Raw genomic sequence first — 19,007 nt, 5'->3', positions numbered from 1 at the left:
TTTGTGTTATCGGTTTGTTTTGGACTCCTTTTAGTTCCTGGTTATGCACTTCCTGAGTTTAGTCACCATGGTTACTTATGATTTTCACCTGCCTTTTCGCGCACCTGTTGCTCATCAGAGACTCTATTTAGTTCTGCCTTTTCCGGTCACTCATTGTAGCTTCCTTGTTTGCTCCATGCAACTGTTACGTTTGACTTTCCTGATTTCTTGCTTCTGTGTTTCCTGTGCTAAGTTTTGCCTTAGCTCTGCGTGCAATCAGCACACATACTTTTTTGCTTGTTTTCGGTTGGTCTTTGATTTATGACAATAAATCATCTCCTAACTCACGCTGTCGTCCGGAGTAGTCCGTGTAGCATTGGAGGAACGATCCCGCAGCAAGCTGCAACCCCAACCGTGACAATGTGGTGGTGGATCTCGGCATCGATGACAGCTCTCGTTGAAAGAAGACTGCCAAGATATGCAAAATGCTCCACATTTTCCAAGATGTTGTTGTCCACATAAATTGTGGGGGGTTGGGAGGGTGTGTCAGGGGCCGGTTGGTACAGGATCTGAGTCTTCTTTATGTTGGTGTCAAGTCCCAGGAGTCGGTACGCTCTGGCAAAAGCATCCATGATGTTCTGGAGGTCCAACTCAGAATGAGCAACTAGAGCATTGTCATCTGCGTACTGAAGCTCTGTAATGGAGGATATAAGCACCTTGCTTTTTGCCCTGAACCTACTCAGGTTGAAGAGCCCGCCGTCTGTCCGGTATATGAACTGGACTCACTCGGGCAGGTTTTGACTGGTGAGGTGAAGTATGGCTGAGATGAAAATAGCAAACAGGGTTGGTGCGATGATGCAGCCCTGCTTGACACAAGTGTCAACTTAGAAGGGAGCCGTTTCAGAGCCGCCATTTCCAACTACCACTGCGGTCATGTCGTCGTGCAACAGACGCAAGATCTTCAAATACTTGTCTGGGCATCCGATCTTGGAGAGGGCACCCCAGAGGGCAATTCTGTTCACAGAATCAAAGGCCTTTGTAAGGTCAATGAATGCCATGTATAGTGGCAGGTGTTGTTCCCGACATTTCTCTTGCAGTTGACGAACTGCAAAAATCATGTCCGATGTTCCCCTAGCTGGACGAAAGCCACACTGGGACTCTGTGAGGATCTCTTCTGACAGCGGCAATAACCGGTTTGCCAAAATACGGGCCAGTATTTTTCCTATTGTGGACAGGAGAGAGATGCCTCTGTAGTTGCCGCAGTCCGCCTTATCTCCCTTCTTGAAGATGATGACAATCAGGGCGTCCCTGAGTTCGGCTGGGATTTCCTCCTTATCCCAGATTTTACCAATGAGGCTATGGATGTGGCAAAGGAGTTTTAGTCCGCCTTGTTTTAATATTTCTGCTGGTATCCCATCTGGTCCGGAAGCCTTGTTGTTACCCAGTTTTCTGATGGCATCTTGGACCTCATTTTCGGTGGGAGGATCACCCAAATGCTCCATGATGGATCGCTGAGGAATCTGGTTGATGGTTTTCATCTCCACTGTGGAGTTCCGATTCAGGAGCTCTTGGAAGTGTTCACGCCATCTGGAATTGATACCTACATCTTTAGAGCGGATGGGGTTTAGGCCTCGATAGCTGGGCCCATAAACAGCCTTGGTAGCATTGAAGAAACCCCTGGTGTCCCCAGAGTCAGCAAGCTTCTGAATTTCCAGAGCCTTCTCCATCCACCATTTGTTTTTCAGCTCTCTCACTCTGCTCTGGACAAGTGCCTTTGCCTTGGCGTAGGCCTGCCTTTTGTCCCTGCAGTTGATGTCGCTCTGCCAAGAACAAAAAGCTTTCCTTTTGGCATCAATCAGCTGTTGTATTTCGATGTCGTTTTCATCGAACCAGTCCTGGTGTTTCCTAGTCCTGTAGCCAATGGTATCCTTGCTGGTTTCAAGTAGCGTGGTCTTAAGAGCATTCCAGTGTTCTTCCACATCCTCAGGATATTCTTCCGGGAGTCTCACAGACAAGGTGTTTTGTAGATGTTGCACCCTATCTGTGTCTCCAAGGCTATCAATGTTAAATTTAGGGTGGAACAGTCTCCTTTGTGTCCTCCTCTTCTGCCGCAGCTCGATGTTCATTTTGGAGTGGATGAGGCGGTGGTCTGTCCAGCAGTCATCTGCACAAATCATGGCCCTGGTGATGTTAACATCCTTACGATCTCTGGCCCTGACAATGACATAGTCTATGAGATGCCAGCGCTTTGATCTGGGATGCATCCAGGACGTTTTGAACCGGTTTATCTGGCGGCAAAGGGTGTTTGTTATCAGAGGATCATGTACAGCACACCTTGACAGAAGAAGGACTCCGTTGGATTTGACATTCCCAACACCTTCTTTACCGAGAGTGCCTTTCCAGAGCTTGTGATCCTTGCCAACCCTGGCATTGAAGTCCCCGAGTAGAAGGATCTTATCTTCTTTCGGGATATCCGATAGAACCTGGTCTAAGGTTGCATAGAAAGTCTCCTTGTCTTCATCGTGTGAGTCCAAAGTTGGTGCATAGGCACTCACAGTCGTTGCCATCTGATTGTTTGAGAGCCTCAGGCGTAGGGTCATGAGTAGCTCATTGATGCCTATTGGAGATTCGGAGAGTTGGGAGATGAGCCGGTTTCTGATGGCAAATCCCACTCCATGGATTCTGGGTTCATCAGCTGTTTTTCCCTTCCAGAAGAAAGTGTATCCTCCTTACTCCTCCTTTTGTTGCCCCTCCTCAGCCAAGCGGGTTTCAGACAGGGCAGCAATGTCGATCTTGCACCTTTTCAACTCCTTGGCAACAATCACCGATCTTCTTTCTGGACGATTGCTGGAGGCACTGTCCATAAGTGTTCTCACATTCCAAGTTCCAAAGTTCATTGTTTTTGTTTTTGTTTTTCGACCGCTATGAGGTGAACCCACTGGACGCGGTATTCCAGTCAGGTTATAGGAGACAGGCTATTTTAGGGCACCTTTTCTAGCCCCTTCCCGTGTAGGGTGAGCAGAGTGGATCCTAAATAGGACTGCTCAGACGTGGGTGCTGCTGCCGAAATGCTCTCTCTGCCTCGATCCGAGAGCAAGGCGACTGAATCAGGCACCCACCGCCTATGTGCCAGTGCGTGGCTAGAAGCTCCCAGACTTCACTGTCCTGCTCCCGTCACCATTTCCTGGTCGCCATAGGACTTATAGGGGGGTTGGGTAATGATGGGTCCTTCAGGAGAACGCCTGTGCGGGGAATCTTTTAAAGTGGGGAAACTGGTGCACAGGCAGTCACAACACTGTCCTTGGCAAAGAGAAGGCCAGGGTCCAATGGCATGGAGACCAAGACAATTGGGGGCCCATCTTTGCTGCAGCCTTCTTCCGCCTTTGTGACCGTTGTGGAGGTTCTCTACATCCATCATCCGCCCACTCCGCCGTTGAGGTCTTTTTTGACGATGGGAATGCGCAGTCCCCAACGTCACTTGCTTTTCTCTCAGGGTGTGCTCCCCTAGCCTTTTGTCTTCCCAGACTAACCCACAAGGCAGCGGGGGTGTATGTATATATACAGTATATATACACACACACACATATATATGTATGTATACGTTGTGTATATATACATGTATACAAAGGCCAAAAGCAGTGAAGGTGTCACGTTGTGTAAATGGTAAATAAAAAGAGAATACAACAAATCCTTTTCAACTTATATTCAATTGAATAGACTGCGAAGACAAGATATGTCATGTTCACACTGAGAAACTTTGTTCTTTTTTGCAAATATTAGCTCATTTGGAATTTGATGCCTGCAAGAGGAGGGAACAGGTGGTAGAGGTGAACGGCACCGTGCCCCCCCCCCCCCCCCCCCCCCCCCTCTCGGTGAGCTGTGGAGTCCCCCAAGGCAGTATATTAGGGCCTTTACTGTTCCTAATATACATAAACGACTTGTCATCGGCATCCATCCTATTTGGGTCCCACATCAACCTTAAGAAAGTCAATGACTTCACTATAAAAGTGGGTGACATTGTTATCACCAGGAAAGATGAGGTCACCTACCTAGGTTCCATTCTAAAGGCTAATCTTTCCTGTGATAAAATGGCAACCAAGGTAATCAAAAAGGTCAATCAACGAACGAGATTTCTCTATAGAATCTCCTCTCTGGTCAACAAAAGCACCAAGAGGATTCCGGCGGGAACTCTCGTTCAACCCTTTTTCGATTATGCATGCACCTCCTGGTACCCTAGCACCTCCAAAACCCTCAAATCTAAACTCCAAACATCCCAGAACAAGCTAGTCAGATTACTTCTGGACCTCCGCCCCAGATCCCACCTCACTCCTACCCACTTCTCCAAAGTGGGCTGGCTCAGGGTGGAGGACAGAGTAAAACAACTTGCCTCTATAAAATCCGCTACACCTCCCTGATACCGAAGTACATGTCAAATTACTTCCTTAACGTAAATGACCGCCATAACCACAACACCAGGGGGAGCTCCACTAACCACGTTAAACCCAGATTCCGATCTAACAAAGGTCTTAACTCATTCTCTTTCTATGCCACATCAATGTGGAATGCGCTCCCAACAGGTATAAAAGAAAAGGCATCTCTATCCTCCTTCAAAACCGCAATAAAAGTACACCTCCAGGCAGCTACAACCCTAAACTAACACCCTTCCCGGATTGTTAATAATCAAATGTAAACAATCAAATGCAGATACTTTTTCTTATGCCTTCTGATCTCTCTCTCTCTCTCTCTCTCTCTCTGATGACTGATGATAACAACCAAACCAAACCATTTCTCAACCAGCTATTGCAAGGAATTTAGGGATTTCACCATCTATGCTCTGTAATATCAGGAACACTTCAGAAAACCACTGTCAGTAACTACAGTTGGTCGCTACATCTGTAAGTGCAACTTAAAACTCTACTATGCAAAGCCATTTATCAACAACACCCAGAAACGCTTAGCTGGGCCCGAGCTCATCTAAGATGGACTGATGCAAAGTGGAAAAGTGTTTTGTGGTTTGACGAGTCCACATTTCAAATTGTTTTTGGAAACTGTGGACGTCGTGTCCTCCGGACCAAAGAGGAAAAGAACCATCCGGACTGTTCTCGGCGCAAAGTGGAAAAGGCAGCATCTGTGATGGTATGGGGATATATTAGTGCCCATGGTATGAGGGTGTATTAGTGCCCAAGGCATGGGTAACTTACACATCTGTGAAGGCACCATTAATGTTGAAAGGTACATACAGCTTTTGGAGCAACACATGTTGCCATCCAAGCAACGTTGTCATGGACGCCCATGCTTATTTCAGCAAGAAAATGCCAAGCCAGGTGTTACAACAGAGTGGCTTCATAGTAAAAGAGTGCGGGTACTAGACTGGCCTGCCTGTAGTCCAGACCATTGGAAAATGTGTGGTGCAATATGAAGGCTAAAATAGCAGACGGGAGACTGTTGAACAACTTAAGCTGTACATCAAGCAAGAATGGGAAAGAATTCCACTTAAAAAATGTGTCTCCTCAGTTCCCAAACCTTTACTGAGTGTTGTTAAAAGGAAAGGCCATGTAACACAGTGGTAAAAATGCCTTTTTTGCAATGTGTTGCTGCCATTCAATTCTAAGTTCATTATTATTTGCAAAAAAAAATGAAGTTTCTCATTTACGATTTACACAACGTGCCAACTTCACTGATTTTGGGGTTTGTATATGTATATGTATATGTATGTGTGTGTGTGTGTATATGTATATATGTATATGTATATGTATATATATATATATATATATATATATATATATATATATATATATATATATATATCCATTTTCTACCGCTTATTCCCTTTGGGGGGGCTCTCAGCTGTATTCAGGCAGAAGGCGGGGTACACCCTGGACAATATATATATATATATATATATACCGTATTTTCCGCACCATTAGCCGCACCTAAAAACCACAAATTTACTCAAAAGCTGACAGTGCGCCTTTTAACCCGGTGCGCTTTATATATGGATAAATATTAAGATTCATTTTCATAAAGTTTCGATCTCGCAACTTAGGTAAACAGCCGCCATCTTTTTTCCCGGTAGAACAGGAAGCGCTTCTTCTTCTACGCAAGCAACCGCCAAGGTAAGCACCCGCCCCCATAGAACAGGAAGCGCTTCTACTTCTACTGTAAGCAACCACCCGCCCCCGGAAGAAGAAGAAAAAACGCGCGGATATCACCGTACGTTTCATTTCCTGTTTACATCTGTAAAGACCACAAAATGGCTCCTACTAAGCGACAAGGACCCGGTTCATGAAAAGACGCAATCTCTCCATCCGCACACGGATTACTACCGTATTTCACAGCAACTGATATTCCTGTGAACCGCACTGTGGAACGGGAGCACGTACGGTGAATATTCGCACCACAGGGAATGAGAAGTCATCCTTCACTGTGGTTCTAGCTTGCCATGCTAACTTCCACCCATGGTGATATTCAAAAGGAAGACCTTGCCAAAAGAGACCTTTCCAGCCGGCGTCATCATAAAAGCTAACTCGAAGGGATGGATGAAGAAAAGATGAGCGAGTGGTTAAGGTAAGTTTAAGTTTACGCGAAGAGGCCGGGTGGCTTTTTTCACGCAGCTCTGTCCATGTTGATATACGTATGTTTGTGATTGCACATTTGCGTACATTTTGGGAGTGAACAGAGTTGTTAGAACGCTGGTTTTTAATATATTATTAAAGTTTGACTGACCTATCTGACTGTTTTTTTGACATTCCTTTAGCGCAGTTAGATGCGGCTTACAACACGGGGCGGCTTATTGGTGGACAAAGTTTTGAAATATGCCGTTCATTGAAGGCGCGGCTTTTAACCCAGGGCGCCTTATGATGCGGAAAATACGGTATATATATATATATATATATGTGTGTGTGTGTGTGTGTGTGTATATATATATATATATATATATATATATATATATATTGTCCAGGGTGTACCCCGCCTTCTGCCCGAATGCAGCTGAGACCCCCCGCAACCCCTAACGGGACAAGCGGTAAAAAACGAATGGATACATATATATGCAGTGAAAGTGTACAATAACATCTTTTATCTGCAATTGCTTGAATTAATGTTTGGTTATTGTTCTTATCTTGTATTTATTTAATTTGCTGCATTTTCTTTGTAAGTTTTTATGTTTTGTTACTGTGGTTACTTGTTGGCCAGAACACAAATACTATGCCTTTTTATATCCTAATTAAAATAAAAAATTTAAAAATTGATGTTGCCGCTGAAATGAATGTTAGTATGTAGCTCACCCTACTAGCATGACGTCACTGCTAAAAAGAACATTAGCATGTAGCTCACACTGCCAGCATAATGTTGATGCTGAAATGGACGTTAGCATGTAGCTCACACAACTATGCTATTGTAGCTAACACTAGCGATTGTTTATCAAGTTTTTCAAAGATTTCTTGGTGAAGACTCCTACTCTTACCTTTCATGGTAAGCAGACTGGGGTTGGGCAGCAGCGGCACAGCCAGCAGAAACAGGAAGTAGACCACCGACAGTCCGTTGTAGCGAAACGATGAGGCTGTGCGGACCAGAGAAAAAAGAACATGTGGGCTTGGAAAGGAAATATTGGACGTCATTGCAGGAACTTCCCTCAAATGAACCTTGGAGTGACAATAAAACTTGATTTGAACACCACTTATCAATACTTGTACTTCTTGAACGTCAACAATTATACATACAGTACCGTACATTCTAGTCATCTGAGTGCAGTTAATATTCATCAAATACAATATTTACACACACTTTGTACGTATAGAAAGCCATCTGGATCAAAGCATTCCAAAAACTGGCTCAGTTGAGGACCTAAATGACATAGATTGAAATCCCAACTCCATGTTTGTGACGGAAGAGGCCCATTCATTGTCAATGGGGAGAACATTCCGGGAATTTCCGGGAATTTCCAGGAAAACCGGGAATTTTGGGAAAGGGAAAACATGTTTTGCATTGGACATATGTGAAGAGTAGTGTGTGTGGCTGGTTGAAAGGATGGACTCGGGTTTAAAAATGGCACAACATTTGGAGAATTTAGGGCATTGTATAACTATGAATACGTCTATTCATTTGAATGGGAATTTCCTGGAAATTTGTGAATTTCGTGAAAACCAGGAATTTTTGAAAATATTAAGCCTGCTCAGTGGGCTTGTGGTGTGAAGTGTCCGCCCTGAGATCGGTAGGTCGTGAGTTCAAACCCCGGCCGAGTCATACCGAAGACTATAAAAATGGCACTCATTACCTCCCTGCTTGACACTCAGCATCAAAGGTTGGAATTGGGTGTTAAATCACCAAAAATTATTCCCGGGCGCGGCCACCGCTGCTGCACAATGCTCCCCTTACCATCCAGAGGGTGGAACAAGGGGATGGGTCAAATACAGAGGGTAATTTCACCACACCTAGTGTGTGTGTGACTATCAGTGGTACTTTATCTTTAATACTAGATGATAGGAATGGGTTGGTGTTGGAACTTTTGGAAGCAGTCGAGAAATGTTGACCAAGTAACAGTTTGAGTTGACAATGGGTATTTTTAACATATGTACCTTTGACATTTTTACAGAGTTAAAGTTGTTTGTAAAGCTATCAGATGTACTTTTGACACTTGTACAGAGTTAAAGTTGTTGTTTGTAAAGCTTGCAGATGTACTTTTGACACTTGTACAGAGTTAAAGTTGTTTGTAAAGCTATCAGATGTACGTTTGACACTTGTACAGAGTTAATGTTGTTTGTAAAGATTGCAGATGTACCTTTGACATTTTACAGAGTTAAACGTGTTTGTAAATCTAGGAAGAGGAAGTACCTGATGAATTTAGGGCATTGTAGAACTATGAATACGTCCATTCATTTGAATGGAAATTTCCTGGAAATTTTGTAATTTCGTGAAAATCAGGAATTTTTGAAAATACTAATACTAGATGATATGGATGTGTTTGTGTTGGAACTTTTGGAATCTGTCAAGAAATGTTGACCAAGTAACAGTTTGAATTGACAATGGGTATTTCAGAATTCCTGGTATTTTGGGAAAACCGGGAATTTGTACAAACAAAAATTAAATTTGTTGTCCCGACTAAGTGAAATGTTTTTAAGGTGGAATGGTCAAAATGGTTGAAAAATGTGGACTGGGAAAACATTCCAGGAAGAGTTGAAAACGGGGCTTTGGGAAACCGGGAACTCTGGGAATTCCTGGATTTATTTATTTTTTTAACTCGGAAAATGGTAGTTTGATTGTCCAAGATGGTGGAACGGTTCAACTTGGATGAGAAATGTGGGATATGGAGAGGTTGTATAATGCCCATTCATTTGGCAATGGGGAGAAAATGCCGCGAAAACGGGGAATTCCGTGAAAAGAAAAAACATGTTTTGCGTTGGACATATGTGAAGAGGAGTGTGTGTGGATGGTTGAAAGGTCAGAATCGAGTTTAAAAAATGGTGCAAAATGTTGAGAATTTAGGGCATTGTAGAGCTATGAATACGTCAATTCATTTGAATGGGAATTTCCTGGAAATTTTGGAATTTCGGGATAACCAGGATTTTTTGAAAATATTGATAGTAACACAATTGTCCTAGATCAGGGGTCGGCAACCCGCGGCTCCGGAGCCGCATGCGGCTCTTTGATCACTCTGATGCGGCTCAGCAGCTTACTTGCTGAACCCCCCAATTTTCCCGTGAGACTTCCGGATTTCAGTGCCTCTCGCAGAAAACTACCGGGATTAATATTCACCGATTTTCACCCTCACAGCTATAATAAGGGCGTGCCATGATGGTACAACATTTGGCGCCCTCTACATTCTGTATTAATAGAGTGCCAGCCCAACAATTGTTATACAATATACATCTTATGCTTGCACACCTACGTGACAGCAAGGCATACTTGGTCAACAGCCACACAGGTTACACTGACGGTGGTCATATAAAACAACTTTAACACTCTTACTAATAATGCGCCACACTTTGAACCAAAACCAAACAAAAATGACAAACACATTTCGGGAGAACATCTGCACCTTAACACAATATAAACACAGCAGAACAAACACCCAGAATCCCTTGCAGCCTTGACTCTTCCGGGCTACGTTATACACCCCTGCTACCACCAAACCCCGCCCGCTGGTGTAGAATAGTATATGTGTGAATGCTTGGACATCCACACATATAATAATAATAATAATAATAATAATAAATATATTATTTTTTATGTAGGATATTAAATGTGTGAATGTTTGACATTCACACATATAATAATAATAATAATAATAATAATAATAAATAGATGATTTTTGGTGTAGAATAGTATATGTATGAATGATAGGACTTTCACACATACTAATAATAATAATAAATAGATGATTTTTGGTGTAAAATAGTATATGTGTGAATGCTTGGACATTCACACATGCTTGGACATTCACACATATAATAATAATAATAATAATAATAATAATAATAATAATAATAATAAATAGATGATTTTTGGTGTAGAATAGTATATGTGTGAATGTTGGACATTCACACATAATAATAATAATAAAGAGATGATTTTTGGTGTTGAATATTATATGTGCGAATGTTGGACATTCACACAATCACCAACACAATAGATGGTAAACAGTGTGCAGCAGCAGTATTTATGGATGTAATAAAAGCAATTAATTATAATATCTTAATAAACAAACTAGAAGGGTATGGCATCAGAGGGTTGATCTTAAACTGGGCAACCAGCTACTTTGCCAACAGGAAGTAATACATCTACATTCATCTTGTGGTGTACCCCAGGGGTCAATACACAGAAACTAATACAAATAATAACAGAAGACCAATCTAAGTCTAAGACTAGATGTGACTAATCTAAGCCTAATACTAGATGTGACCAATCTAAGCCTAAGACTAGATGTGACCAATCTAAGCCTAAAACGAGATGTGACCAATCTAAGTCTAAGACAAGATGTGACCAATCTAATTCTAAGACTAGATGTGACCAGTCTAATTCTAAGACTATATGTGACCAATCTAAGTCTAAGACTAGATGTAACAATCTAAGTCTAAGACTAGATGTAACAATCTAAGTCTAAGACTAGATGTGACCAATCTAAGTCTAAGACTCGATGTGATCAATCTAAGTCTAAAACTAGCTGTGACCAATCTAATTCTAAGACTAGATGTGACCAATTTAAGTCTAAGACTCGATGTAATAATCCAAGTCCAAGACTCGATGTAACAATCCAAGTCTAAGACTCGATGTAACAATCCAAGTCTAAGACTCGATGTAACCCAGCGTTTCTCAAAGTGTGGGGCGCGCCCCACTGGTGGGGAATAGAGACATGACAGGTGGGGCGCGAGGAACGGGAGGAAATTTCACTTTAAATTTTTTTTTTTTTAATTATATTCTTAGATTTTTTTTTTTTTTACTATGCTTTCATTTTCTATACACACTGTAAATCACTTTGTGATTCCGTCAGTGAAATCCGCTATATAAATAAATGTTAATTACTTAGTTTTCCTGTAAGCTTTAAATTTCTAGGTAGGAGCGAACGTTTGACAGACATAGCAGCAGTAACTAATGGGGGCGGGGCTAAGCAGAACAAGCGCAGCAAAATGAAAAGCTGTCCCACTGTCAAACGACACAATTGCAAGACGTATATGCGACATTGCAAGTGATCTTGAGTAGACAAATGAAAAGAAAGTCGTTTTGCTTTACAAGTGGACGAAGCTACTGACAGCAATAAAGACTGCCTGTTCATCGCATACGTCCGCTTTGTGAATGGCGAGTCACTGCGAGGATTTGCTGTTTTGCAAATACATGAAAAATAGAGCCACTGCTGATGAGCTGTTCAAGATAATGGACAGTTTCCTCAAATAACATGACTTTAAATGGGAAAACTGTGTGGGCTTTTGCTGCGATGGCGCATAGACCATGGCAGGGTGAAGAAACGGGCTGCAGGCTCTAATAAAGAGGGTTGGACACACTGTGTCATTCACCGGGAAGCACTCGCGTCAAAGCAGCTCAGCCCCGAACTCAATGAAGTTTTAACAGATGTTGTGAGCGCGGTAAATTTGATCAAAACACGACCACTGAAAGTGCGACTGTTCTCTGCCCTGTGTGAGGAAATGGGAGCTGATCATACAGCCGTACTGTTTCACAGTGAAGCAAGGTGGCTCTCCCGGGGCAAAGTGCTGTCACTTGCCCTGTCTTGCCAAATGCATAGCTCCTCCTTTTTTGCAAAGTGGCACTTTTATTTGATTTATTATTGAACTTGATGCAAGTTATTTGATTTATTATTGAACTTGATGCAAGTTATAACACTTTTATTTGATTTATTATTGAACTTGATGCAAGTTATAACACTTTTATTTGATTTATTATTGAACTTGATGCAAGTTATTTGATTTATTATTGAACTTGATGCAAGTTATAACACTTTTTGATTTGTTATTGAACTTGATGCAAGTTATAACACTTTTTGATTTGTTATTGAACTTGATGCAAGTTATTTTATTTATTATTGAACTTGATGCAAGTTATACCACAGCTGCACAGTTATTTTATTTATTATTGAACTTGATGCAAGTTATACCACAGCTGCACAGTTATTTTATTTATTATTGAACTTGATGTTATTTTATGTTATTGAGTTTGAATGTATACAACTTGATGTTACTTGATGTTCAATAAATTTGAAAATGTTAAGCTTGGCATTAGCGTTCTGTTAGGCCGATGGGGGCAGGTGGGGCTTGAAAATTCCCTCTTGTCCAAAGTGGGGGATGACAAAAAAAAGTTTGAGAACCACTGATGTAACCAATCTAAGTCTAAGACTAGATGTGACCAATCTAAGTCTAAGACTTGATGTAACAATCGAAGTCTAAGACTCGATGTAACGATCTAAGTCTAAGACTCGATGTAACAATCTAAGTCTAAGACTCAATGTAACAATCTAAGTCTAAGACTCGATGTGACCAATCTAAGTCTAAGACTAGATGTGACCAATCTAAGTTTAAGACTAGATGCAACAATCAAAGTCTAAGACTATATGTGACCAATCTAAGTCTAAGACTAGATGTGACAAATCTAAGTCTAAGACTAGATGTGACCAATCTAAGTCTGAGACTAGACGTGCCCTTTTTTATATACACTTGTATGTACACTTTTTAGACTTGTTTATGTTAATTGCATGCTTTTAAAGACTGTTGTATGTCAACTGTACACTTTTTTTCAGACTTTTTTGTTATTTTACGCTTTTTAGACTTTTTTATGTTAATGTTCATTTATTTTTAATAGATTTCTTATGTTAATTGTACACTTTTTTTCACTTTTTTATGTGAGTTGTATGCTTTTCAGACTTTTGTATGTTAACTGTAGACAATTTTTAGATAGCTTACATCAATTGTACGTTTTTTCAGACTTTTCTGTTAATTGTACACTTTTTAAACCTTTTTAAGTCAATTGTACACTTTTTTTAGGCTTTTTCATGTTAACTGTTCACATTTTTTTTAACTTTTTCATGTTAACTGTTCATGTTTTTTTTACTTTTTCATGTTAACTGTTCACGTTTGTTTTTTTTACTTTTTCATGTTAGCTGTTCACATTTTTTTGACTTTTTCATGTTAACGTTCACGTTTTTTAACATGAAAAAGTCCAAAAAACCGTGAACGGTTAACATAAAAAAGTCTTTAGACTTTTTTATGTTAACCGTTCATGGTTTTTTGGACTTTTTCATGTTAACTGTTGATGTTTTTTTTCTGATTTGTAAAGTCAATTGTATACTTTTTTGTTTGGGGTTGCTCAGCTGCTTTTGTTTTAGCTTTTGATATCAATGTTGCACTTTTCTCTACCGATGTCTATGTGGATTAGACCCTTTTAAGTCTGCTAACTCTTGGTGCTGGCTACACGGTTACAGCATAGAAGTAGTGGAGAAAAAACTCACCAGCCAGCAAGCTGAGCGGCAGCCATAAGTTGAAGAGCATCCCGACCACCATGTCCCCCGCCATGGCTCCTGATGCTTGCTGGCGGCTGCCAGAGAAGAAGTGAGCATGTCAGGCGTGAGGACGCTCCTCTTCATCTCCCCCTCCCCCTCCCCTCGCCCCGCAGCCTCCTAATGGCTGTGACCGAGCAGCAGGCTCAATCTCCCCCCGGGGACGCCGGGCTGTCATCACCTCGCTAACAATCGTAAATTCCACGCCCGTAACCCCACGGATGTGCCCTGGCACTTTTCTGGGCTTTGTGTGAGCAAAGGTGGGACTGCGTGCTCATCACATTTCTCCGCAGGGAAGTGGATCTAATATTCATGGCCGCCAGGCCATTAAGCAGCACAAAACAATCACTTTGTTGCAGACGATTTGGCAAGGAACGTCCACCGTTAAGACTTGGAAGCTTCGCTACACATCTTAAAATAAAGTAAACAGCTGAAAAAGTGTTTTGCGTCTCTTCAGTCGCTGCGCTAAGCTAGCACAAAGTTGTCCTTCCTTCCACTTCTTCTACTCGCCTCATTTTCATTCTGTTTAGCCATTAGCATGGCGTCTTTTCTCAGGAGGTCAGCTAGCGTTCTTTCTTCTCGTACGACTCTTGAGTTCCTCACCAGCCTCTTCTTCCGTTCTTTTCTTTATTTGCACACCTGTCTGACATCTTTCTTACGGCGCTCCGCTAGCATTAGCATTTCGCTCTGAGCTATGCGAGCATCTAGTGTTAGCGGCTTTTGGCTAGTCTTTCTATCATCTATCTCTTCTGTTCCTTCTTTGGGCGGAACTCCTCATCGTTGACTTTCTTCCTTAAATGTTCCTTCCTCTGGTGAAGTTATATCACTTGACCAGGTCAGTGCCTTTCAAGTGTCTCTATGTTCATTCTAGACTTCTTTTTTTTTTTACACTTTTTCATGTTAATTGTAAGTTTTTTAGACATTTTTATGTTAACTGTACGCTTTTTAGACGTTTTTATGTTAATTGTATGCTTTTTAGACGTTTTTATGTTAATTGTAAGCTTTTTAGACATTTTGATGTTAATTGTACGCTTTTTAGCCATTTTTATGTTAAGTGTACACTTTTTAGACGTTTTTATGTTAATTATACGCTTTTTAGACCTTTTTAGGTTAATTGTACGCTTTTTAGACATTTTAATGTAACTAGTTCGCTTTTTAGACATTTTTATGTTAATTGTACGCTTTTTAGACATTTTTATGTTAATTGTAAGCTTTTTAGACATTTTTATGTTAACTGTACGCTTTTTAGACATTTTTATGTTAACTGTACGCTTTTTAGACGTTTTTATGTTAATTGTAAGTTTCTTAGACATTTTTATGTTAATTGTACGCTTTTTAGACATTTTTATGTTAATTGTACGCTTTTTAGATGTTTTTATGTTAACCGTACGCTTTTTAGACATTTTTATGTTAACTACGCTTTTTAGACGTTTTTATGTTAATTGTAAGCTTCTTAGAAATGTTTATGTTAATTGTACGCTTTTTAGACGCTTTTTAGACGTTTTTATGTTAACCGTACGCTTTTTAAACATGTTTATGTTAACTGTACGCTTTTTAGACCTTTTTATGTTAATTGTAAGCTTTTTAGAAATGTTTGTTAATTGTATGCTTTTTACACATTTTTATGTTAATTTTACGCTTTTTAGATGTTTTTATTGTAACCGTATGCTTTTTAGACGTTTTTATGTTATCTGTACACTTTTTAGACATTTGTATGTTAATTGTATCCTTTTATACATGTTCATTTCATAGACATATACACATATTTGTATATATATATATATATATATATACATATACACGCACATACACACATATAGGTGTGAATGTGTATATACAGTATATGTGCATATACGTGTATATGTATATTTATAGGTACATATATGTATAATGTATGTATGTATGTATGTATGTTTATCATATGTATATACACAATCAAACATACACAGATTTGTATACATATATATATATATATATATGTATATAGATATATACATACACATAGTATATATACATATATACACACATATGTATATATGTACATATATACAAACACATGTATGAATATATATACATACATTTATATATACACACACAATATATATGTATACATATGCACATGTATGTATTTATACTGTATATACATATGTATATATGATAAATGTTGACTTGCTATTAAAAATGCAGGTGTGTAGATGTTACTTGATGTTGCGCCCTCTTGTGGTCATTAAATTTCATATTTTAACATCTTGTTTAAAGCAGCACTAAGTAACTTTTCAAACTTCATAAAAACGTATAACTTTTGGGATGACACATGGACTTACAACTAGTTGAATGACACCTGTGCCATGGCCTGAGGGGTCTGTATCGCTCTCACTGGCACTTAGTGACTTCATGTAGTACCTGCCAGAGCATGTTCCACCAGACCAGCACAGCGAGTGGCAAGAGAACTGTGGACACACACAATGGCCGAAAGGTTGGCAAACGGAGATGCAGAGGACATCTGTACTGCTCAGAGGTACACCATGTCTTGGGCTGCCATGCTCCTGATGACACATCCCATCACCGACAATGATCTGCACAATCAAAAGGTTGTTTTACTTTGACCACAGCCAAACAATAACTTCCAAGAAAGCACCATGTAATGTTGTTCATACAAAGCAAAAATTGGAATGTTGAATCACCTCCCACATAGTTGATTTTAACACTTTTAAAGCGTTTAAATAGCGCCACACTTTTCAAAGTTAAATTAACATTTTCAAAATAGTTAATTATTTAACACTATGTCAGAGTTCCTTCTTTAACTCACCAACTTGGGTTAAGTTAACACTTTGTGAGTTGTCATTAACACTAACTGCTGACCAACAGCATCTCTGTCTGGACTGGAGCCTGCAATGCCTCAGACTGGAAGTCTCTCCAGAGAGTGGTGAGGACGGCGGAAAAGATCATCAGGACTCCTCTTCCTCCTATCCAGGAGATCGCAAAAAGCCGCTGCCTGACCAGGGCTCAGAAAATCTGCAAAGACTCCTCCCACCCCCACCAAGGACTGTTTTCACTGCTGGACTCTAGAAAGAGGTTCCGCAGCCTCCGAAGTAGAACCTCCAGGTTTTGTAACAGCTTCTTCCCTCAAGCCGTAAGACTCTTGAACGCATCATAATTAAATTATCGCCTCAACTCCCCCCAAAATGGATTAACTCGCTGGAATAAAAAAGACAATATAAAATACATCCATAAACGTGGACGCATGTGAAAAAGTGCAATACATTTATTTGTACAGTAATCTATTTATTTATTTATATATATTTATTTATTTTATATATATATATTTATATATTATCTATATATATTTATTTATTTATATATGCACCTTATTGCTTTTTTATCCTGCACTACCATGAGCTTATGTAACGAAATTTTGTTCTTATCTGTGCTGTAAAGTTCAAATTTGAATGACAATAAAAAGGAAGTCTAAGTCTATGTCATAGTTCCTTCTTTAACTCACCAGACTGGGTTAAATTAACACTTTGTGATTTGTCATTAACACTATGTCAGAGCACTTTAACTCACCAACTGGGGTTAAATTAACACTTTATGAGGTGTCATTAACACTATGTCAGAGTTCCTTCTTTAACTCACCAACTTGGATTAAATCTACACTTTATGAGTTGTCTATAACACTATGTCAGAGTTCCTTCTTTAACTCACCAGACTGGGTTAAATTAACACTTTGTGAGTTGTCTTTAACCCTATGTCAGAGTTCCTTCTTTAACTCACCAGACTGGGTTAAATTAACACTTTGTGAGTTGTCATTAACACTATGTCAGAGTACTTCTTTAACTCACCAGACTGGGCTAAATCAACACTTTGTGAGTTGTCTTTAACACTATGTCAGAGTACTTATTTAACTCACCAGACTGGGTTAAATTAACACTTTGTGAGTTGTCTTTAACACTATGTCAGAGTTCCTTCTTTAACTCACCAGACTGGGTTAAATTAACACTTTGTGAGTTGTCATTAACACTATGTCAGAGTACTTATTTAACTCACCAGACTGGGTTAAATTAACACTTTGTGAGTTGTCTTTAACACTATGTCAGAGTACTTATTTTAACTCACCAGACTGGGTTAAATTAACACTTTGTGAGTTGTCTTTAACACTATGTCAGAATACTTTAACTCACCAAACTGGGTAAATTAACACTGTGAGTTACGCCTCCTCGTTAGTATAGTGGTGAGTATCCCCGCCTGTCACGCGGGAGACCAGGGTTCAATTCCCCGATGGGGAGTTATCTTTACCTACTCAGTGGCCTCGTGGTTAGAGTGTCCGCCGTGAGTACGGTAGGTTGTGAGTTGTGAGTCATACCAAAGACTATAAAAATGGGACCCATTACCTCCCTGCTTGGCACTCAGCATAAAGGGTTGGAATTGGGGGTTAAATCACCAAAATAATTCCCGGGCGCGGCCGCCGCTGCTGCTCACTGCTCCTCTCACCTCCCAGGAGGTGAACAAGGGGATGGGTCAAATGCAGAGGACAAATTTCACCACACCTAGTGTGTGTGTGACAATCATTGGTACTTTAACTTTAACTTAAGAGAGTTAAACTAAGCAAGTTAACACTTTTTCAGGGTTTATATAGCTCCACACTCGACAGAGTTAAAATAACATTTACAAAATATTTAAGTTCTTAACACTCTTTTAGAGTTTGTTCTTTAATGCTACATTTAACATGTTATACATTGAACATGTTATATTAAACTAAAATGATACACACAAAAAATCTAATAAAGACACTTAATTTCCAAGAACATTTATTTTGGTTTGTCCCATGCAGTCTGTTAAAAAAACAAATGAAGGTACGATGTACACATTTTCACCTGCAGAACCATATGAGTTTTGAATATCAAATGGTTTCTAACATTTAAAGTCCTACTGAAATGCGATTTTCTTATTCAAACGGGTATAGCAGGTCCATTCTATGTGTCATACTTGATCATTTCGCGATATTGCTATATTTTTGCTGAAAGGATTT

General features: G+C 40.0%; 1 protein-coding gene and 1 non-coding gene across 2 annotated transcripts in view; one reads left to right on the top strand and one right to left on the bottom strand.

Moving 5' to 3' along the window:
• The window catches only part of LOC133622628 (piezo-type mechanosensitive ion channel component 2), a 177,838-nt gene extending 163,837 nt beyond the window's left edge, over positions 1-14,001 (bottom strand). Inside the window, exons 1-2 of the mRNA XM_072915846.1 lie at positions 13,931-14,001; positions 7,445-7,540 (exon numbers count right to left, since the gene is read on the bottom strand). Of these exons, the coding sequence (XP_072771947.1) occupies positions 7,445-7,540; positions 13,931-13,994 (160 nt within the window). The 5' untranslated portion in view covers positions 13,995-14,001. The remainder of the gene's footprint in view (positions 1-7,444; positions 7,541-13,930) is intronic.
• A 4,191-nt stretch (positions 14,002-18,192) lies between these two features.
• Positions 18,193-18,264, top strand: trnad-guc (transfer RNA aspartic acid (anticodon GUC)). The gene has a single exon. It is a non-coding gene; the product is annotated as a tRNA-Asp (tRNA).
• The last annotated feature ends 743 nt before the right edge of the window (positions 18,265-19,007 follow it).

The sequence above is a fragment of the Nerophis lumbriciformis genome, linkage group LG23 (genome assembly GCF_033978685.3).
Source record: "Nerophis lumbriciformis linkage group LG23, RoL_Nlum_v2.1, whole genome shotgun sequence".
Lineage (NCBI taxonomy): Eukaryota > Metazoa > Chordata > Actinopteri > Syngnathiformes > Syngnathidae > Nerophis > Nerophis lumbriciformis.
The sequence above is the reverse complement of the archived record's forward strand: the minus strand, read 5'-3'. Positions and strand labels throughout refer to the sequence as shown.